This window comes from Mytilus edulis, chromosome 10 (assembly GCF_963676685.1).
Source record: "Mytilus edulis chromosome 10, xbMytEdul2.2, whole genome shotgun sequence".
In the NCBI taxonomy this organism is placed as follows: domain Eukaryota; kingdom Metazoa; phylum Mollusca; class Bivalvia; order Mytilida; family Mytilidae; genus Mytilus; species Mytilus edulis.
The window spans coordinates 30,877,696-30,902,130 of NC_092353.1; the positions used below are offsets into that span (position 1 = coordinate 30,877,696).

A 24,435-nucleotide genomic window follows, 5' to 3' on the forward strand; every position below is an offset into this window, starting at 1 on the left:
TATGCTAAATCAGGTTTCTTTTTTTCACCTAGTTTTTCAAGGATTATTATTAAAGTGGCTTTAACTTGCTGAAGAATTTAGGACAACTAGAGAAGATTTTCTTGTTCGTAAACTCGTGAAATTTTTTTGAGCCCTAAGGAAGAATTCTAGCCTAAGTGATACGTGTCTTATTACAAAATTTTTAGTTTATGATGAATATATGAATAGTTATCAAGACAAATGCAGCAACAAGTTTAGATGAACTCAAGTTACTGCCTAACATACTTTTCTCATATAACTGTAATATATACCAAACCTTGTACAATATCTTGTTGCCTGTTCAGATGTTTTCTGATTACAATCATTAAATGGGACCTGCTTTTTTTAATACAAATTGTCATTGATACTTCAATCATATTATGAAACAACCATCTTTCAGTTATTTATGTGAAAAAAATTGTTTCATTTAGTATATGACATAATGTGTATTGAAGAAGCATTTGTATCAGAGTTTTATCACAGTGCATGGGTGCTACTTCAATTAAGCTTATACATGTAGTTTTAATGCAATGTCCCTAGTGGCAGACTTGGTTCATTTAAAGCAATGTTGTTGTGCTGTTTCATGTTGGTCTAATGGTTTTAATGAGGAACATGTGTGAATTGCACCACATTTGATGTAAAACCTTTTATGTAATATGTAAAAAGCTTGGTCATTGTTATGTATTACATTTCATTCAAAAAACCTAAGCTGCCTTCAACCTAGAAAAAAACCCTGTATCAAATATGAAACTGATTATCGTCCAGTCTAGAGACTTTGTCCCGCTGACAGATGACCTGATAGATAAATAGACTGGTGTTAGTGGACCGATCAGTTTTAATACTGAACAGTGGTCAGTTTACAATAATGTTTTGTTAAATCTGGCTAGAGGGATGATATTTATACTTGGTGTTAAATACATGTACCTTGCTACCGATAGTCTAAAGTATAATCGTATGTTTACAAAGCAAATCAGACGTTGCGAATAACAACAGACGGGTATTGAACAAGTGAAATTATACATGGATAAAAAAAATATAATTAAAATGTTTAGACTCATTTAAGAATATTTCAGTATTCAGTAAAGTTCATGTTCTGGGCCTAATGAGAAGTGATCAGATCTACAAGTGACACATTTTCAATGAATGAAATACTTGGTTTTCTTAGTGTGAGTGAAGTTCCAAAATTCCATTAAATTCTAGTGCTGAAGTTTTCAATTCTACCATATATTCGACTGTTTTTTTAATGGTAAGGAAGATTCTGCTAGGTATGGATGCAGTTGTACTATTTACTCTAAGATGTGCGGTATTTGTAACTATGATTTTAATGGGAATGTTTTTTTTAAACATAATAGATTATAACATGAGCTGTGGTTCACTACTATGAATTTGTGGTCAGTATTTTGGACATTGTGACATATTGCATCAAACTTTCACTTGTCAAATGAAATAAAAAGACCTGAACTACAGAAAACCTAGTACAGTTTTTGGTGATTTTAAGACTTTATCCTAAAATACTTGTAGCGTGATCAATCATTTTACATAAAATGACATTCACATTACGTCAAATATTACATTGATTTATGTTTTTTCGAAGTTTGTGTTCACTCGTACTTTTGATGAAATTGGGTGTTCTCTCGTTTCATACAGGTTATTTGTGAAATTGACAGATAGTTTTCTTTTTTTGTTTACTGGATTTATTACAAATATTAAGGAAATGTGAGGTATTAGAGAGAATGGATTCATTTTTAAGGAACTATTATCATGAAGAAGACCTCTATTTGGATCCCTTTGTAAGTATATGCTAATTTTTGGGATAAAAAAAAAAACAATTGCCAGATGGAGGTGTGACAAAGACGGATAACATTTAACGGAAATGAAATCAATCGAATCATTGATAGAATCTAAATGAACAGTTATTTCTGGATTTTGTATGTCAAATACTTTTTTTTTCTCATGGTTATTCAGATACGGCCTACGTAAAGTTCAATTTGTCTTAGTTCTATAATCTGTGCGATTGTATGTAATTGGATGGTAAATGTATGGCTACTACATGTAAAATACTATTCCTATAAGTTGTTTTTGTTTACCACTAGTGTTTGACTTTTACAGTAATGATTTTCTGCTTTGACATTTGTGTCCAGTGTAAATATTTCTTCACAGTTTGGATTTGGTACCTATCAATTTCTTTGATTTGTTTTGCTGATGTTGTTTTTATTTGTTTTTGTTGGTTTTTTTGTTATTGATATTGGCATCATTATCAATGTATTGTACTTTAGAAGGTCTATGATCAATAAATTGTTTACTAGAATTAGTTGAAATTAAATTTTGTTGTACAAGGTGAATTAAAATCGAAAGAAACAATATGCATTGACAATTACAGACACTTTAAATGCAATTAGATTCATATGATGTCTTAAAGTCCAAAAAATTACATTAAATGTTACATAACTTATAGGAAAACCATGAATGATGGGAACTGACGTTTTAGTTGGCTTAAGAATTAATGATTTCATTATGAGCATTATTCAATATTTTAATATGATTTAATCCCTACAAGTTATTTTCAATTGACACTTTGATATGTAATTAGTGTTTTTACATATATATAGTCAATCTTATAAAAGTACAAACACAAATTTTAACAAAGTACCGATGCACTATCATCTTTCATACATTTTTTTAAAATGGTTAATGTATTCCTGCATCAAGCAGCGATTTCTAATACTTTGAGGGTAATTGCCGAAAAATTAATGGTGTCATATGTCACTTTGACAATTTAACGGAAAAATGGTTTAGGTCACATCCATTACACCATAATTTTAGTATCCATTTAAAATTTAGTTTTATGGTTGTGAATTTTAAAAAGTAGGACCTATTTTTAAAATTCATTGAAATTTTTATATGTCGCTGAAGAAACTGTGACCAAATGGTACATTTTTTATAGTCAGTTTAGATTTTGAGGTATATATGGGTTAAATATCATTTAAATTATCCCTATATAACCTTAGGAGGTCTTCTTTGCTATAAGATTGATAGCCACAGCAGAATTATATATAATATATTTATTGACACAGTATAAAATATAGCGGTTATGAATTGATCACTTTCGACTGACTATTTAAATCATCAATAAATAAAACTTTACCGTTATTCACAATTCTTGAGCTTGAGAACCTGCCCTTTTATTATACATGTGTGTTTGCGTAACTTTCTTTCTTTACTTTGACCGTGTTTAAATTGCCTGGAATATATATGTATATCTAAAACAAGTACCCCGGTACTCACGCATACATGTCTACAGATATAGAAGGATATTGCAATGTCTTGATATAAGTAAGCCGTAAAAAGTGTGAAAAAATTAAACCTAAAATGAAGACTTCGTTTACTTTTAATCACACAACAGATTACTTATGGTACTTACAGAAAGGATATGTTATAAACAAATATACCTGACAGTGTTAATTCTTAATTAGGTGTGAAAATAAAAAGTGATGTTGATTTTTGATATTGAAGCATGTACATAAGTATTTGACAGTGTTTGGATATATGTGGACAGCAAACAGTGAAAAAGATACAAGTCTTAATTAGGTGTTAAAACAAACAGTCAATTTAAGTAGATGTTGAAGAAACAGTGGTAATGTGACGTGATGAGACATGAGGACACATCAGATCGGCGAAAGTTTTTAAATGTCTCAGTTACAAGTATTGTTTAAATGTTTATAACGGGTAGTAAACTATAAACATAGATATCAAGAAAAAAATGGATGTATGTTCTGGTGTAGAGACTAAATAATGGGGCATGCTATACAGAAAGTTACAGTAAGTTCTAGAAATCTTTTCTGTGTTTTCTGTAGCTAATAGATAAAACTTTTATAATTTTGATATATTGATATGCTTCATTTGGGGATAAAATTTGAAAAGAAGGATCATATTTTCAAAAGAAGTATATTTTTTTATAAGAACAAGCATCATATATATCTATGCAAGATTAGAAATATGGACATTTTTTTTTAAATGACATAATCATTTTGTAAAAATCTTATTCTTTTGTGGTTTTTTTTATATAAGGATTTGAATGAAGATTATTTATTGTGACCTGTAAGGATACGGTTTGGTTTGGGTTATTTGTCCAACTGTATTTTTTATTTTTTTAAGTTTCCTGTATATGTGACTTATATAATGTTTTCAGAAACCACTGATTTAAATTTGGTGATATAATTAATTTTATCTTGCTTAATAATTTATTGTGCAACACTCTCAGTATAAACCAAACAATCATATATGAATCACAAAAGTTTTTGAAATTGGACTACTTTCTTCATCAAATGAGTAAAGTACTCATTAAAAGTAAAGCAATTGAAATTCACCTTTTTAAGTAGAAAATAGACGGATCAGAAATGTACCTGTACTCGTTTATATCATGATGCACTCTTTATCAATTTATATATATGACAAAATCTGCAAAATCTGAACATTTTGTATTATATTTTGCCTGAAGAGTGACAAGGATAGAATAACTTAATCAGTGTGACATCAAATTTTCAATGTTATAATGTGGTACTAATGTCCCTGTACTGAATGCTCTCGACATGCATTATTATATAACGTTACAATCTAAATAGGTATCAACAATTGTATTTGATATGAATAACAAAGAATGATTAGATTTGGTTTATTTATAGCCTATGAAGGATATTTATGTCTGAACAATTGTGTTTTATAACTCGAAATCAAGTACACATCTTTTAAAAAAAATACCTGTCAGAGGTGTGACAATTGAGGGAGGTGAAATTGCAGGATTGTTTTAAATCTTCCTACGCAGAATTTTTTCCATAATTAACAAACTCAGATTTTAAATCTAAGACCCTTATAAATCAGAAAAAATATTGGACGAAAAAAGTTTTTTCATTAAAACAATGATGGCTTATTATTATAGAATTAAATGATAAACATTAGGAAGTTATCTCCCTTTAATCAATTTAAAGGAAGATAGTAATTCTGTTGACCTTAAAGGACCCAGAAGAAAACCAGGACCATGGTGGATCCAGGACGGACAGGTCACAGAAGGCCCCAAAATAATCACATGTTTCTCATGATTTATGTGATCTCTACGTATAAAATCATCCTACAAAATGATCAGCAGTTTCTATTATGTTTTCTGGAATTTTGTTACCCCCTCCCTCCACCTGTTGAAAATCCTGGATCTACCCTGGTTGAAGGATAAGGTGTTGCATTTAAGACTGATGAAATAAGTTGGCACACTATACCTTTTCAAAGTACATTTTGTGAAAGCTTTAAAGACCTATATAATTCAGTTTACTTATATAATAGACAGGGAGGGGTGGACTAAATGTCAAATTCCTCTCTGGTATTTGTTATTTCTCATACACCTTATTTAATCAAGTTCAGAAACGATGGCAGGTTAAAAAAAGAAAATCGGTTAAACAGTTCAAGCAATAGAAGTGAGACATTTTTGTTCAACTCTTTAAATGAATTAATAAATAACATTTTAAATCGTTTTTAATAAAATTGACACCTTTATTTTAGGATTTACACAAATAACTGTATATACCTGTAAATTGTCAATTAACTAACATGTACAATTGATTGACTCAATTTAGGTGTAATTTGTTTCAGTTTATATTGATTAAAAACTGGTAATATTTGTATATTAAACTGAAGTAACAGACATTGGTCTGTCTTAGTCAATTTTTATTTGGTATAATGACTTTTTAAATTTTAACATATTGAGTGAGCACTTCTTTAGAACAAACACCTCCTTCCCAGATGGCAGATATCATAAAATTATGGTCTTACTGACACTGGCAATCAATGTCTAACCATTTAGGAGATAACTGTATTGTATTTTAAGCTCCGACAGCATCAATTGGGGATTTGATGGTCGCAAATTCAGTTTACTGGCAACGCGATCGCGGATACAGTAAACAGGTATTTGCGACCATCAAATCCCCAATTGATGCCGTCGGAGCTTAAACTACAATATTGTTATCTCCATTCTAATGAAACTGACATACACCAACATTAAAACATGTATTTTCAATCTGTCATATGCCGTCTGCGCTTGCGCCTACGTTCCATAGCATCAATTATCAATTGATGCCATGTAAATAAGTGACTTTATCCAATCAAAATGAACGTTACAAAAGTTGTTGCATTAGAATTCCTTTTTTATATTGATATATATACAGCAATACTAAAAAAGAAGTCTCAGTGTCACACTGTAGACGCTTTTTAAAAATCTTTTATTTTTAGGAAGATTGGTTCATTAGAAAGTTCTGGGAATTAACAATGCATTCAGCTGTACTTATTAATCCCCCCGTTTTTATCTATCAACTATCAAAACCATAATTTTCATGCTCATGATGTTAAGGATCTTAAGAACACCAGAATATGAGATCGATATCGAATCATAGACTAAAAATAAATTCAATGTTCTCATGTTATATGATCAATTCATGAACAATATTTTCCATAGGACCAATGACTGCAAATATTGAACAATATTATGCATATTTAACCTATATTAGAAGGTGTCTTTGATGTTAGTTTATTGGTTATGGTATTTTAAGGATGTTATTTAGACAAATGGACCATTTATAAAACACCTGTGGAATTTGTCTCCATTCATAACAAGTCTGATATATCAATCGTTTTGCTTGATGAATAAAAGTTTTTTGTACTATTAATTTTGAAAAGTGTTCGTCTTGCATGTAAACTGTACAATTAATAAATTTGGTTAACAGCTTTAATTGGTCTTAGTAATTTATGCAAATTTTTGTAAATTTATGCCAAAGTCGTTAAATGTGTGATGTTATTCAAGAAACGGTTGTGGAGGTCTTTGATAATGGTTTCATTTATTGCCAAGTTTTTTTTATGAAAGAAAAGGGATATAGAAAAAAGTGTTTTAATATTAAATAAATCAAATCATAGGAATACTTCAACATTTGATCATTGATGTGAGAACTGATTTGTATGCATGTGCAGTATGTGTAACTAAGGATTCCTTATGCATAAACATTGCTGCACTATTAGAGAACCTTCACAAGTGTTTAGCAGTTCGTCTGATTGGACACTTTTTCTCAATGATGACTATTTTACTGTTGTTTTTGAGATTGGTCCTGCATGTTAATGTTAGAAATCAGGAGTATTTAGCATCATATGAATGTTAACTTTGAATGGGCATTGTAACTTTCTTGAATTCTAATTACTGACAGGACACCAACTTTTTTCATGTGACTTATTTTGCAATGTTTGCTGCATTTTAACTCAGACATATACAATATTTCATTGGATTTTTTTTACGGATATGTTATGATTTCATGTAAGTGGAATATGTATTTTATCAATTAGCATAAGAAAGTGGCATGTTTTTATTGTGAAAAAAGCATTTGAATGGACATTAGAATGTTCTTCATATCGAATTCCATTTAAAATTTCATTTTGGTTATTGCCAGGCCTTTGTTGAAGATTTGCAATGCACCAAATACAGAAAGTTGATCCCACACCGAAAATGTGTAAATTGATGATTAGTTTGGTAAGATTTAAAGAAAAACTTTATCTGTGAAGTGTATGCATTGATCAATTGCTAGCTGCTTTGATGTCCAATCCAAATTTTCTTTTATAAGATGTACAATTTGATAATCATCAGAAAAACTTACAAGCTTATAAATGCATTGAAATTTTAAATGGTTTGAATATTTGTTCTGAAAGTATTAAAAACAGTTATGTATAAGACAAGATAGGATGAAAAGAATTTAAAACGGTGTCAAATCTATGACTGCATACCCATGACCATGGATATTGGACAATAAATTGTAGAAATGTTATATTTTATCTTCTTAAAAGATTAGTTGCAAAAAAATAGATCAAATTCAAACAATTTTCGAGATAAAAACTATAAACATTAGACTATTATGCTACTACTTTTCAAAACAAAATTTTTGACTGCTTTCAACTAAGGACACCTGTAATTATGCTTATCTAATTGTTACCTGTTAACTTTAAAATCTCATTATATGTAGGTAAAGATAGACTAACAAACTCTTCCTTTTATCTCTGGCCAGGTTTCAAAGGTATATAAATTTTATGTAAATATTTGATAATTTTATTACCATATCTATATCTATAACTGATGTCAATTTCTGTCAATATTTCTATTACCTACTCATTATTATAATTATGATTGTAGACACATTAATTGCACCTTTTGCATTTTGAAGTGCAACTTAAAATTCATGTAATAAATCCATTTTAATTAACTTCATTAATAAATGTCTAGTCACAAATTTGCAATTATGATTATGGTCCTTATGTTTTTATAATATAACGACCCACCTTAACTGGTATTTCCATGTTAAGCAGCATTAATTTTACAGCGCTATATTTTTAAGTTTCAATATTCATGAATTTTGGGTTTTATGTGAAAATTTATTCCATGTTTTGACGAGAAGCTCCTATTTTTAAGATTTCCTACTGGACTCAATCATTTGGCTGATATGATCTACCAATAATTTACTTTTAAAATGTGTTGGGAACATGACTTTAATATTGATAAGCACTTTTATGGAAATTAAGTGAAGTTCCTAGAAAATTTACTTTAAAAAAATTAAAGATATGATTAATAATAATGATCATTATAATTATAAGTAGAATTATAATTTTAAAGTAAGACTTATATATTTAAAATCAGCCTTCCCACTCAAGAAAAGGATATTTCAGAATCGAACTGTACAGATACTAAATCTCGGACTATATAAATGAAATTAAAGAATAAGCCTATGTCAGCTAGGGCCAGGATTTTTTAATTTGTTGGTTTACGGATCCGCCGACCCGATTTTGCAGGTTTCCAGAATAAAAATAAAATTGACTTTTCATGCTTTTTTATTCCCACCGACCATAACAAATGCATTATCCCTGAAAAATAATTAAAATATCCTTTTTTTATGAAATGAAATGCATTAATCACTTACAGAAGTGATGACACTTTCTGTTGTGAAAAATGAATCTTTCAGGTTACGTTTCTAAAAATAGACAAATCAATTATTAATGACCTTGAAATGTCGTTTGCGCAAATAATTTTGCGGAACGAAACCTGTGTTTAAAACCAGTTTCACAATAAGTTTGTTTCCTTTATTTGTCACCAGTCTGTAAGGTACCTGTTCTCATAGAAATAGACTTGTCCAAATGTGGACAGGTGGAAGTTCAAGACATCGAGTTATTAAAGTACTGAATTTTAACAAATCATTTGAAGTTTTCTTGTTTTCATATATGATAAAAAAATATCGTCAATTTTGATAAAAAAACGGGAATGCATGACAACGATTATTTAACCCGATATTCTCGTTTTTCCAGTGGACGGGTCTATTACGTTTTTGACACGTGTGTTGAATCTTATTTTCGTACGACGTTTTTACATTTTTGCCTTTATTAGTTTTCGTGCTTATTATTATTCACCAACAAGTTTTAAATAAGAGCTACTGATGTGAATCTCTTTTTCTTATCAGTGAAATGACGATTTAATTTCGTCTTTGTCCGTGCACCCCTTTTTTTACGGGAAATTATTAGACAATGTCATGCGATGTTAATTACAGCTGAGCAATAATATTTCATCGAACTAAAATTTAAGAATGATGACAAAATAGTATTTATTATTAGAAAGGTGAAATATATATATTTATTTTGCATACATGTATCAGTTTTATGTCTTGAATGATCTTTTTTTTTCTTTTTTTTCTCGACCGACCGACCCGACTTTTTCATGGAGAAAATTCGTAAACCAACAAATTAAAAAACCTTGGCCTAGGTTTCACAAATGTTAGACATAGGTACATGTAATGGTAGTGCAGACTTTGTATTTAAGGTACTTGTAAGGTACACAAAACCTTCTGTTAGTATGTTAAGTCATGATTCCGTAAACTTTCATGATGCATTTGAAGTACACAGACTTCTTATTCTGGTACAGGTACTTATAATATGTGAAGTTATGAGTCCACAGCTGTCAGAGCTATGTTAACATGCATATGCTGAACTTTATACAATTAAAAAAAAGAATGCCATTTTTTGTCAAGCCTGCAATTTCTATTGCAGAAAGTTAAGTGGTGATGATGGAAGTGTTTTACAACCTTCACTGGCTATACAGCCCTTGCATGGTCAGTAATTAGTAAAGATAGTGACATGAACACATATGTGATAGCTGACCACTACACATGTGTCACTAGACATGTAATAACCAACCACTAATAGATTCAAGTACACACTGCAGACAAATTGTGGCTAATGGTCAGTTTGATGGGAAATTTAGTGACAATTTTATGACATGTCGAACATATATATGTTATTAATTACAATAAGGTTCAGATTATTGACATAATTATGACAGAATACACAAGTCAAACTCATTCTTGTGACAGTTTTACAAGTTTTACCAGAATTATTATACCAAATCTGCAACTATATCTGGTTTTAACAACTCCAAATAGAATCTTAATGGAAGCCTTTTTGAACTATAGGGGTATTAAATGACCTTGATCAAGGTGGAACATGGTTGGTCATCTGTTTTTATGGAAAATGTTCTATTTTAACTTCCATTATTTTATGTCTGACACAGTGATAAAGTTACAAAAATTTTTCAAAAAAACCCAACTTTTTGGTCTGTTTTAGAATAAGTGCTAATGGATTATGTATGGTCAAAATCCAACTTTTTGATTGAGAGTTGTCTTTCCTGTTCTTAACCGAAATACAAAGGAAACATTAAGATTATGAGAAATTATGTTTGTGGTTTATGACATGTTATGGCAAAATGACAAAATACTCATGATTCTGAATGAATGACCACTTTTTGACAACCAACCCAGATGGCAGGTAATGTTACCTGTCACAGAAGTAGGTCATCAATTTTACGATTATTTAGGATGGGTATTGGGTCACATCTTTATGACATTTAAAATCAGATAGTTTGAATAATTGTGGTCATGAAAGATAAGCATTAAATTTGTTAATATACATCTTCAAATTTCACAATCCTGAAAGAAAATAAGGGATAAAAGGTAAAATAGAAGACGGATTGTCAAGTGGTTTCTGTTTATTTCTAAAGAAAACGTGATGTGGTATCTTTCAATCTTACTGCTTAATAATAATATTCACATTGGAAGAAAATTGACAATGGGGATTGGATACAATTATAATTAATGTCCAATAGATATTCATTTCATTGACTACAGTGGCGGATCCAGAACTAATCCTATGGGGGGCCCACTGACTGACCTAAAAGGGGGGGGGCTCCAGTCATGATTCCCTTTCAACAAAATTTTTCTCACGAAAGCGGCCCTGCCCCCCCCCCCCCCCCCCCCCCCCCCCCCCCCCCCCCCCCCCCGATCTGCTTATGGACTATAAAATACAGAATTAAGTCCAACTATTGACTCAACCTAAGTTAGCAAGGCTGAGTAGATTGTGTTCACTCAACCTAAGTTAGCACGGCTGAGTAGATTGTGTTCACTCAACCTAAGTTAGCACGGCTGAGTAGATTGTGTTCACTCAACCTAAGTTAGCAAGGCTGAGTAGATTGTGTTCACTCAACCTAAGTTAGCATGGCTGAGTAGATTGTGTTCACTCAACCTAAGTTAGCAAGGCTGAGTAGATTGAGTTCACTCAACCTAAGTTAGCACGGCTGAGTAGATTGTGTTCACTCAACCTAAGTTAGCACGGCTGAGTAGATTGGAACATTTACCATCTTTTTCAACTGATTCCCAGAGGCAGATTTAGGGGGGGGGGGGGGTGACCCAGGGCCCCAGCCCCCCTTTTTTGGGAAAATTTTGTTTTCTTATATAGGAAATCACTGAATCATGACCGGAGCGGGCCCCCTCTTAGGCAGTCAGTGGGCCCCCACTGATTCCAAACTGAGACATATCTATAACACACAGTTTTTATATCAACAGATAAAGTACTTTGAATAGTAAACCTCATTTACTGCAAGCATTTTTATACAAAATTAAATTTGCATTTCATTAATAATATTTTATTCCCTCTGTAATAAGAATATTATAGAGCTAAGTGCTTTTTCTAATCCAGTACTTTCCTATGACGTACAACTCATCTTATTCTAAAGTTCACTGACAAGTCCATTGGAACAGTTTGCATTAGAATGTTGATATAATTGTGAACTCCACGTTCCCGTCCTATTTATGAATAAAGATTATATAAGTTTGTCTATAGATTTAACACAAGTGCTTTTACATATTAATCTTTGTCTTAATGAGTTTTGTAAAACCCTTTAAAGTACAGTCAATATTAGGATGTCTCTTTCGATATCTCAACATCATAAAATACTCTTACAATTTAGTTCAGAAATGTTTTATGCTGAAATGCACACCCACTTTGTAAATACTTTTTGTACTCATGATAATTGCTGAATTCGTGCTATCTTAGTGCAAGATTCAATTATATACAAGTCACTGTTTATTTAGAACTGGGATATACAGTATATACCTTTATATAGAGAGAACAACTCTCTAGAAGTCTTCTGTTGTCTGTAAACATTCATTTACCGGTACTTATTTGCCACTGGATTTTAAGCAAACAGTCTTTCTCTTAATTAATTTTGTCAATTTTCATATCAATCACATTCAGTGATTGCAGCCACTAAAAGATCTCAGCTGCCTATAAAAATCATTCCAAAGATAAAAGTCTTTATGTGTCTTTAAATTGACCTTGAAATTCATATAAGTAAGCGTTTTTAGCCTTTCATTGGTGCATTAAAATAAGGAGCCCACAGTTCTCATGGTAGTGTATTGGTCATTGAGACAGCAATCAGCCAACAGAACGTATTACAAGATTTGAAAGAAAACATTCAAATTTAACTTGATGAGCTCTTACAGTAACCTATACCATATAGTTAATTCTTAAACTAACAGGGAGGCCTGTAAACAAAAGAAAAAGAAAAAAAAGAATAAACATCCAGTACAATTAAGATCAATCAGTAATTGGGTTTAAAAGTTCATTCTGGGGTACATTTTCACCAAGATTGCTAGCTGGACTTCTTTACAGTAAATCATGGATAACTTTATATTTTACCGTCCTAGGACATCTATCAATAGTCCTCAGTGTATATTTACTTTGCCAATATTTTTCATGACGTCAATAGTTCTATCATATCAGACTTATAGAAATCGTAAAACATGTAATCTTATTATCCTGTCTATCTACCAACCATTAATGGACAATAGACATAGGTACTTCATATCAGCCATGATTGTCCTCTTATATTTGATGAAAGAAAAATCGGTTAATAATCTTCATTGATGAGCCCGTTAATGTTGATATATAGAATGATTCGTCCCTAGCTACTAGAAAACTGACCTGACGTTCATGGTTATATTGCATTAAGAGAGAAAAAAAGAATTCTCAGTAATTGTTGCGTAACATTTAATTCTGTTTAATTGTGAAAAAGTTTTGCACTTTCCTGTTGTGCATAACAAAAAATGTCATTGGGATTTTTGCCACTGGTTGATATTTTTAGTTTGTGGACTTTAGTTAAGAACAAGGATTTGTATTATACAAAGCAATTATTTCTTGACTTTGGAAAATATATTTATATATAGCATTATATTAAAGTGTGTAAATCCTTGCATGTAGAACAAAGTCCATAGAATTGTATTATGTTCCTAGCCTGGGAAAGTTATATTAAACTTTCACAGGGGGAGGAAACTTCTTGAATTGAGCCCATGTAACTTCCAAATATAATGTAATGTTTAATCAAACTTTATGGAAAGATCGTAATCTTAAAAGATTAATAAAGAGAGAGATGATTTGAACATTGGAATTAAATAAACTGTATTGTTCTAACCTTTGTTGACAGTACTTTTCTTGAAATATTGAGGGCCACTTAATAAAAACATGGTTTTTGTGTTTAATCTGTTTAAATATTTTCTCACGAACTTATCAAGACTATGTCAAGGATGGTTTATAGGAGACACCTACCATTATATACATTTGTTATACAAAATCCATTTACGAGTTTGTAAAAAAAGATACTTTCATAGTAATGTTACAATGGTTTTTAAATTAGAAAAATTCCTTGATTAAATTATTTTAACATATCTTATAGTAAAAAATACAGGTGAAATTAGAGTTTGATTCACCCAGATTGTCACGCCATACCAATCCTAAGACATATCTTTACACGTTCACTCATCCCATACATCACTCTTCAATATAGGAGGTCGGAAATTTGTAAACAAATTACAAAAATTAATCACAATTTACCTGGTAAGTCCAGCATTATTTGTTGACATTTTAACCCGTCCTATTTTGATTAGATAAAAAACATTTTATCAGATAGATTTTCCCGGAACTAAGGGATGTAATTGTTGACCGACAGTAACTTCATGGTTGTTTTTTATACTTGTATCCCAGAGCCTAATTGAAAATTCCTGTAGGCATGTTTAATTGTAAAAGAAAAGTTTGTTTAGGGTACATTAGAGCAGAGTAATAGAGTTGGTGATAAGAATTTGACACAGGACAGAGTCTGGTTCGGTACTTACTTTTAAGTACTGTTAAACTTTTCCATATTGAGACTAAATTCTTTGAAAGACGAAAGTGACTCGTAATGAATTTAGAAGTTAGCTGTGTTTTTTTATACAGATGCATTTGCTTTCTGGATTATAGTAGAGTCAAAATATATCAGCATATAGAAAATACATGTATTCATTTTCCCAAGAGTGTTTGCTGTAAAACTGTTTGCTAAGTGACAAAAAAATCAACGGTCTTTATATGTTTGTGTTTTGTATCATTTCAGGTTCAGAGGATACCTGAGTATGACAAGTACTTAAACGATCTTCTCGATGAAACAGATCCAAACCATCAGGACTATGAGGAACTCAGCCGAGCTACCTCAAGAGTCCAAAATGTAAGTTTTATTCACTAACATGTATATTTTTATCAACCAAAATGTTTGAACAATGTTTTGGATATTCAAAGATTTGTCCGCAGGCATCACTACAGAGACATTGATTGTAGAAATGCATATCTGATACAGTATTATTGGTTCCATGAGTGGTATTTTTTATTCAATTAATATTCTGACATTAATTTTGGCTGTATAGTAAACTGTAAATCCCTTTTATTGGGACTTTGTTTCTGAAAACTCCTCATTTCAAACACATAATATGATATTGTATACTGTAATGTTAAATTATTGTGCATTGAATTTTTAAAAAATAATTTGTGTCACCAATTTGGTTTATAAGCTAGACATGGTGAAACCTTTTTTAATCCACCCCCTTAGGTTAGACCAGGATGTTTTATTGGAGTTGACTCAGTACAAGTCTTTATTGTTTTGATCCTCTACATAATTTTATTATTATGTCTCCAAAGCTATCTCCTGATAATTATATTATGCAAATGAGCCAATGTCTATTTTTCAATTAACATTCTTTTTCTCTATCATACAATACTGTCTTTCATACTGGTTACCCTATATATTTAATATACAAAAGTAAAAGATATTTAGTAAAGTTTTGTGTAATACAAGTCGGTTTCTTTGTTATAAGTTCTCATTTTACCAATTTGGGAAACATTTACCACACAGCTGTTACAGCCTGTTATATTTCTGTTTACTATATAAGAAATCTATTAAAGACATTCAAGTAGGGTCATTATGACCATAAATAGTCAGAAGTTTATTCATTTCCTCACGGAACAATCAAATATTTTTTGTAAATTGATTTTTGTACACAAGAAGCCTTTGTTCATTATGACCTAATATTCTTTACAGTGATTCAGTTAAGGCACCACGGTTGCTAGTCAGGGTAGTTAGTACCTCTGATATTTCCTCTGTTTATTATGACCTAATATGCTGTACAGTGATTCAGTTAAGGCACCACGGTTGCTGGTTGGGGTAGTTAGTACCTCTGATATTTCCTCTGTTTATTATGACCTAATATGCTGTACAGTGATTCAGTTAAGGCACCACGGTTGCTGGTCGGGGTAGTTAGTACCTCTGATATTTCCTCTGTTTATTATGACCTAATATGCTCTACAGTGATTCAGTTAAGGCACCACGGTTGCTGGTCGGGGTAGTTAGTACCTCTGATATTTCCTCTGTTCATTATGACCTAATATGCTCTACAGTGATTCAGTTAAGGCACCACGGTTGCTGGTCGGGGTAGTTAGTACCTCTGATATTTCCTCTGTTTATTATGACCTAATATGCTCTACAGTGATTCAGTTAAGGCACCACGGTTGCTGGTTGGTGTAGTTAGTACCTCTGATATTTCCTCTGTTTATTATGACCTAATATGCTCTACAGTGATTCAGTTAAGGCACCACGGTTGCTGGTCAGGGTAGTTAGTACCTCTGATATTTCCTCTGTTTATTATGACCTAATATTCTTTACAGTGATTCAGTTAAGGCACCACGGTTGCTAGTCAGGGTAGTTAGTATCTCTGATATTTCCTCTGTTTATTATGACCTAATATGCTGTACAGTGATTCAGTTAAGGCACCACGGTTGCTGGTCGGGGTAGTACCTCTGATATTTCCTCTCTGTTTATTATGACCTGTTAAGCTATACAGTGATTCTGTTAAGGCACCACGGTTGCTGGTCGGGGTAGTTAGTACCTCTGATATTTCCTCTCTGTTTATTATGACCTAATATGCTCTAATGTGATTCAGTTTTTATGCATCATGGTTGCTGATCTGGTTATTCCTGTTACCTTTGATTCATCTTAACAAATTGCTTTCAGCGGCGGATCCAGCCATTTAAAAAAGGGACTTCCCAACCCAGGATAAAGGTGGATTCCATCAATATGTCCTCATTCAAATGCATTTATCGTCCAAAAAGAGTTCCAACCCCTGGAACGCTCCCTGGAACTGCCACTGACTTGAATCTGATAGAAACACCCCATTGTTACACAGGCTTGGAATCTGATAGATGTGGCCTATTTTAGACTATTTATTCATTGAATAACAAAATTTATAACTCTATTTACATGCATATGTCTTATAACTTACATAAATTTTTATACATATTCCCTTATATTTCTTTAAATCTATTCAATTTTAAGATAACAATTTATCTTGAATTTTAACTTTTACCGAATATTTCTGTAATCATGAATGCCGTAATGAAAATCTTGATATGATGAAATGGACAGCTCATCTTGAAGACACGTTTAAAATTATCACGTTTTTTATTTTTCGGTCTTGTTTGTCACACTTCAAGTTTACTGCACTTCTATCTTCAGTCATTGGTCTAAAAAGGAAAGTTCATAAAGATTATGGTCATTTATATCTTCTATTGTATTTACCTACGGAGACACTAAAAGGGCAAAGCTTTAGTTCATTATAAAACTTTAAAAAACAAGTCACGTGTAAAATAAAAAGATTATAAATTGTGTTGTCCTTGATCAGGCTTGTCCCTATTTCATTAATACTCTTGGAACTTTAATCCCTGAAGAAGGAGGTCAATAATTGCGAGAGAAAAACTTAATCCATATTTAAATTCTCATGTTTGAAATATTAGGTTCAGGATATACTCTGGTATCTATGTACACTAAAATGTACCTTTAATGTGTATACAAATATGCTTATATGACATATCCATATTCAGTCAATTAAATACAAATTAATTAAAGGAAGATATTATTAATATAATAATTTGGCATGCACAATATAATATTCTACATAGTAGGTCATATCAATGAGCTCTCCAAGGGGGTAATATATATAAAACAATAACGTCGCTGAATCACCGAATTACAATTCTGTAACTATCGGCAAGCATCACTAAAATCGTCCGTGTTGAACATATTCATATGGATGTCATGGTCACATGATTTTGAAAGGCAGGGTATGATATTTATTGATCTATTCATAAAGTATTCATAAAAAATCTCTTTTGGTGTCATGATACACCTTATATTGACTTCAAAACAGATTTTAATGATCTTAAGCTGTAGAATTGTTATAATATAAGTCTTATAAATATAAAAAAAATTTTATGTTGTCGACATGGGGTGGTCTTATTTATAATGTCAATGAAATAAGATTGATGACCTTTTCCCCTGATTTATTGAAATATTATCAGAAAGTTTAGCTTATGTAATGGATACTTTAATATAAACTATACATCTACTTACTGCAATAATTACTAGTGTAAATGGATTATACAAAATAGTCATTTTTATTGCATTTAAGAAGATGAATCTGAAGTTTTGATTTGTTTATTTTTTATCAACTTTTTTAGAGGGGTCTCCTAGTACTTAGTCTTCCAACCAAGAATTTTCTGGGAAGGATATCAATTTATAAAACACAATAAACAGAATATTGCTTTGCAAGGTCAAGGTCAAGGTGACAAACTATATTCATATCTAATTTGAATTTTGACTGCCTTGAAAAGTGATGATTCCTTTTATTATATTTGCCTACTGTCACTGTAAAATAGTGTTTGGAGTTTCTTTCTAAAATGTCAGGATCTCAACCTTCACAATCAGAGCTAGTGTATCCCAAAAAGGTTAATCTTCCAACTGCAGTGTCAAGGTCACAAACTTCATTCAACTAACATAACCCATATCCAAATGTACATTTATATCTAGATGAAAACATTTGAATGTCCTTAAAGATATTAAAGATACTTAGTATGATTTATCCACCATTAGAAGATGGCCATAAATTTCTTTTGAATGTTGACACCTACAAGGTCAACATTAAAATAAAAATTAAGATACATTTATAATATGTTTGTTAGTTGAATTCAGACTGACAGCAAGCTAAGGGTTTGTGTCTATGCCTTTGGTGTGAAATATACAAGTTTTAAAATGGCTGTTGGAAATTCAAATAAAAGTTACCAACTTCTGGGCAGCCTCCAAACTAGTCTACTGATGGAACTTCAAGCTTGTTCTTAATATTTCTATTGATAAACAATACATATACATATAAAGTTTGGCAAATTATATTAATATTAGCAAAAGGGTGGTCTTATTTAGATTCTTCCAAATAAATCCCCAAGTGTGGCAATATTTTGACGGGTGATTGTCACATCATACCAGTTAATCCTGATCAGCACTATACTTAACAGATTAAAGTCTTACATACTAATATTTAACAGATTAGTAAAACACAAGGCTGTCATAATAAGTGATCAAATCCCATTCATTTTACATCACCAGACCTTAATGTGCCGAGTCATGGTTAGTTGATACTTGTCCAATCTGAAGTGTGTCTCACAAGGTCAACAATACAGTATCACTTTAGGAAGTTTTTAGCAGAGTCACAGTTTGTTGATAAATATCTGTTATCTTTCTGTTATATTATAACACTGATCAGTTTTCACTATAACTCAGACCAATACTTTTGTAAAACAACTTGGTCAGATTGTCAATTTAACTCTGAACTCATCGAAAACCTTTTTTGAATAACAACTTGGTCAGATTGTCAATTTTACTCAGAACTCCTCGAAAACCTTTTTGAATAACAACTTGGTCAGATTGTCAATTTTACACAGAACTTCTAAAATTTTTACTTTTTTAATTCATAAAGATTTCATCTTGCCTGTAACAAAGTCTATGCGGGCAACTATACATAGAGATGACAGCATAAACAATTTGCAAAGTACCTTACTTCATTGATTTCACCTTGCGGAACACAAATTGGAATGGTCCTCATGTTTTTCCTGATAAGACCTTGTCACTCATTCATTGTGATTTGATCTTGACATCCTTTTCATATTCCAGTGCTATCATAAATTATTCAAAACTATTCATGATAGGTCAATGATATTTGGTATGCATGTTTGCCATTAGAAGTTTAATATATATGTCCATCTGTCACCTTTGAAATATCCTTGCAAGAACTTTGTGGGTTTATAGCTTGTGGGCTGCTTCAAAGGCAAAGTTTCTAGCACTATTGAACATCCCTTTATTTTCCAGTGGCATGATAATAATGCAGCCTTCATTCTCATTGCTCCGCTTACCTTTTGTACTTATCTTTAATTGGTTGTTCTCATTCTAAAATATTTATGAAATATTTGCCAATGGATGTTCTGCAAGCAACAAATATTAATCAAAAGGAAATGATACATGATAGATTGAAATCAGTTACAGGTCTAATTTAACTCTGATCTCTTTTTTAGAGGTAATGATTTATTGCGGCATCAGATGGGCAATTTTTTTTGTCTGTCATCCCAATGCTTTACTAACTGACTTTTGACCTTTGCATTCCATTGAATTTATTTATTGTTTGTTAGGTTTCTGTCTGACTTCATCCCATGTCTTTATTTATTATAAACATTACTGTGAATTTGGTAATTTGGTCCAATGGTATGGCCTATATCATGTACATGCACAATTATATCAATTATATTTACCTGTATTTATATCTTACTCTGAAATTAGATACATGTAGGATTCAGAGACAATCATATTTTATTGTGAGAAATAGCATTCAATTTCCCAAGATAAAAATAGCTGGTTAAACACTGGTTTTTTTTAATCACACTGCATGAAAGCCATAAAAAATTGAGTATTATCATGTAGGCCTTTTATGTTACTGACAACTACCTTATTTCTGGTCCACAGATCAAATCTTTCTAGCAACCTATTTATAGTTTTATTTCATAAATCAATAGCAATAAATGCAAGAACGCATTTTTAGTGTTTTTAAAACATCGCCATAAAATATGTTTCCTTGCAAGTTTTTATTTCTTATTTATGAAAAATAACTTACAATGACACAGGTGACCTCTAAAGTTATTATGATTTATGCAACATAAATTTTTAGCGGAACCCATTACAAATTTGGACAATTAGAGATGTATTTTGGTTAAGTAATGTTTACTTCTCTTTTCACACTTATTTGCATCTTATATAAAAGAGTTTGTATTGAAAAGGAAGCTCGAATCAGAATTGTATGATTTAAATATTTGGAAAATCTGTGAACAGTTTCCCGTATTTTTTTTCTCCAGATGGTAAAGGAGCATGAGGATGAACTTGGAACGTCAGAGAATCAAACAAAAATGGATAGTATTCAGCTACGATTCCCAAATGATAACTTACAACTTGATGATAATCAACAGGTAAGTGTTACCATGGAGATTATTTCAAAAAAGTAGTTAAAGTCTGGTGTGAAATAAGCTTAGGAACGATAAAGTTGAGGATGGATACATTTATCAATGTTAAACAGGTTGCCTCATAGTGGGGATTGCAGATTCTTTGATTACTTTTTTGTTGACGTTGGTGTCGCTCCATCTTTTGTATTTCTTAATATTGTTTTGTGGACTTTTGTGTCTTTTTGTTAATTTTCTTTTTAGTCTTAGTTATGTGTAAGATTTTTGTATGGCTTATTTTTGTTTCTTCTTCCTATTTTTCTATGTTCCCTCAGAAAGGAGTAGGTCTATACAACATGATTTAAGCACAAGATTATAAAACCTTATTGTATTTTGTATTTATGCAAGCAGGCTGTCAGTTACAGTTTATGAGTTTCTAGAACCAAATACTGTAATGATCATAAATTTTAGATGCCAAAAAAAATTAACATTCATGTGCTTTCTCTTTAATAGTATAGTTTTTTTATATGGGCAATTAACAAGCTCTTTATCTTGACATTTCCTAAAAGTTTTTTTTTAATTTTAAAAAGTGCGTAGTATTTTGTGTGTGGAGCTAACATTACCAATTTTTTAAAGAGAACCTTCAGTAAATAACAGTTCTATTGTCAAAAGAAGGAGAATCTGGAAGAAATTCTGCAACAATTTCCTGAGCAACTTATATACATGGTTTATAATTTTTTGAGTTGAAAAGTAGTGACAATAGAAGTTGATGTGAATATGTCAAACTAGGATAATGTATTATATGAATCAATTAAAATATAAGATCAGACATTCTCTGGAAGGGTGACATTATCCTGTTTTTGTACATTGTTTCATCATTGTTGTCCTTTTTTTTGACTAGATAAAAAATAATGAAGTTTATAGGCAAAATTTTCCTGTAATTGTTTTCCATCATAGAATGGGAACTGAGTCTTCTTACTTTGATGGTTTGCTCTTTAGAATATTTCTTTCCACTCATTAGTTTACTATGATCCATTTGTATAGTATTGAACGGTTCTCAGGAAAGTTAATGTTTTGATCCGATTTAGTTTATCATCAATAAGATATTTATAGTAATAAATAGTAGATTTTGTACTAGTATGACTGTGACAGACATTTATAAATGATTGGTCTTAGTTGTTTGATAATTTTTGTATATGGTATTGTTTGGAATATACAATTGTAATCAAATTGCCTCTAGAAAATCTGAAACCATGCAAGCTTTTTGTGGTAAGAAAAACAATTTTTGATTAATTATTCTAAAGTACTGTAACAGATATAAGCTTAGGAAATCATATGGGAGACCACTCTTTCATAGCTGTTGTACAGTCAAGAGGTGGATTTAGAGGGGTTTTCAGGGTGCCTGGGCCCCCTTTTTTTTTGGAAAAATTTGGTTGATTATACAGAAAATCACTGAAGCATGACTGGAGCGCCCTCTTAAGGCAGAAGATGGGCCCCCCACTTAAAAATATTTCTGGATCCGCCTCTGAAGTCACTTTCTGTTACATATTATTACTATATTATTAAATTATTACTATATTATTAAATTATTACTCTAATAAGAAGTATTAAAGAATGATTAGATATTTGGTCTGGACCTTTGTAATGATCAGTTGATGTGAGTAAGCATATTTCAGATTTGCCAGGCTGTTACTTCCTTATTGACCAAACTTTTAATTTTTACTATATTAAGTAGTCATAGATTTTTCGTCAAATGTTTCTCAACTTCTGTATAAAGGAATGATTTGGAATATTATCAGGAAAACTTTATAATATTGAGTAATGAACTAGATATTAGTGATTGCGTAGATACTTTGAATTTTGAGTATGAGTATGTAATTTTCCATCAATGTCTTATAAATGAGTTTTTTAAAAGGACATTGCAAACAAATTCTTTTTGTTGTTGACTTTATAATTCACATATTCACATATTCCATAATTTATATAATATAATTTTAAGAATTTTCTCCCTATAGAATACATATGGCCATTTTATGGTTTATATCAACACTGTTCACCTTAAGGCTTGAATTTCTAATATACTTATGAATACTATCAGAAAGAATGTTTCGCTTATGTTCAATGTAAGCTTACTTTTCAGTTGCTAAAAGGCGGAAATACTTCCAATAATATTGTGTTAATTCATTCAATTTAAATTCCAATAGCTTAAATTAATCAATCAAAATTTATACCATGAAAGTGCTACCGTAAGGCAATTAGTTTAGTTTGTTGAATTATTGTTTTGTTTTATTTATTACACCTATATGAGGTTTAGACCAAGAAGTATTGAAATTTTAATCTATTTGAATTCAAAATTATTATTTGCGGGATTAAATTTAATATGTGACCTAAGGAAATGCAGTCGTTATTGTAATATAATGGAGTTCAGTCAGGCAGCATGCTAATAAAGGAAGCAATTGACGAGTCCTGTGAAAAGTTGGCAAGCTTCTTTGAAGTCTGGAGCAAATGACGTTATGAATAAATGCAAAGGCTTCATTTTGTTTAAATTATATAGCTATATAGACTTATTCAAGGAGTAAATGTGTAAAGCCTTCTTATTGTCGTGGACAAATCTTATGTTGACATCTTCTAGTGAAACGTATTGAATTCCGAAGGATAAAATTGACACTTCATATTACCCTATACATTATGATTAAGTGCTTATTTTAGATTTAAGACATACCGATATTTATCAATCTTTGCATGGTATCTACAATTTAACGTTGAACTTTTTGTTAAATGTTAGATCTATTTTGAATGTTATTGTTACATTGTAAACATTATTGTCTTGGCAGTTTTAGTCAAGAGGTCAAACCAATATTCATACATTGTTTGGACCGTTTTAGAAATGTATGACAGTATAAAGATAAATTGCACAAACTTTAAAAATGCGACAGTGAAAATTTGCTCATTTTTTTGGACATAGAATGTGTTAACCGATATAACGGGAGATATTTACGGGAGATATTTTTAGGAGATATTTACGTGCTAAGGTGAGTGTCATAGCTTTTGTTTATATTTTTCTTTCAAAAACATGGTTTTGATGGATTATTATGGACTTCCTACTAATTACTTGTTGACTGCATTTCGTAATGGGAAATATGTTAGAGAATTAATGACTAAAAGGACAGAATCTGCATTTTATAACATATAATAGTCTGGCCTATATTATGCATCTAGTCATAAAAGTCTTGTCTGACAGGAAGGTTTCTGATTATATTGCTGCATATTAACCTGCACCTATTCCTAGTACAGCAATAAAAGTCGGTTGAATGATATTCAGGACAATCACTCCAGCTCGCTTGGAATTTGATCTATTTT

At 31.2% G+C, this 24,435-nt stretch overlaps 1 protein-coding gene across 6 annotated transcripts in view; it reads left to right on the top strand.

Moving 5' to 3' along the window:
- The window catches only part of LOC139490884 (rho GTPase-activating protein 20-like), a 190,355-nt gene that overhangs the window by 133,544 nt on the left and 32,376 nt on the right, over window positions 1-24,435 (top strand). For 5 of the 6 annotated variants that reach the window (XM_071278006.1, XM_071278007.1, XM_071278010.1 and 2 more), the window contains 2 exons: window positions 14,831-14,941; window positions 20,995-21,105. In XM_071278006.1, the coding sequence (XP_071134107.1) occupies window positions 14,831-14,941; window positions 20,995-21,105 (222 nt within the window). Of the gene's footprint in view, window positions 1-3,164; window positions 3,838-14,830; window positions 14,942-20,994; window positions 21,106-24,435 lie in introns of those variants that run through there. The other variant, XM_071278011.1, reaches the window with a different exon arrangement.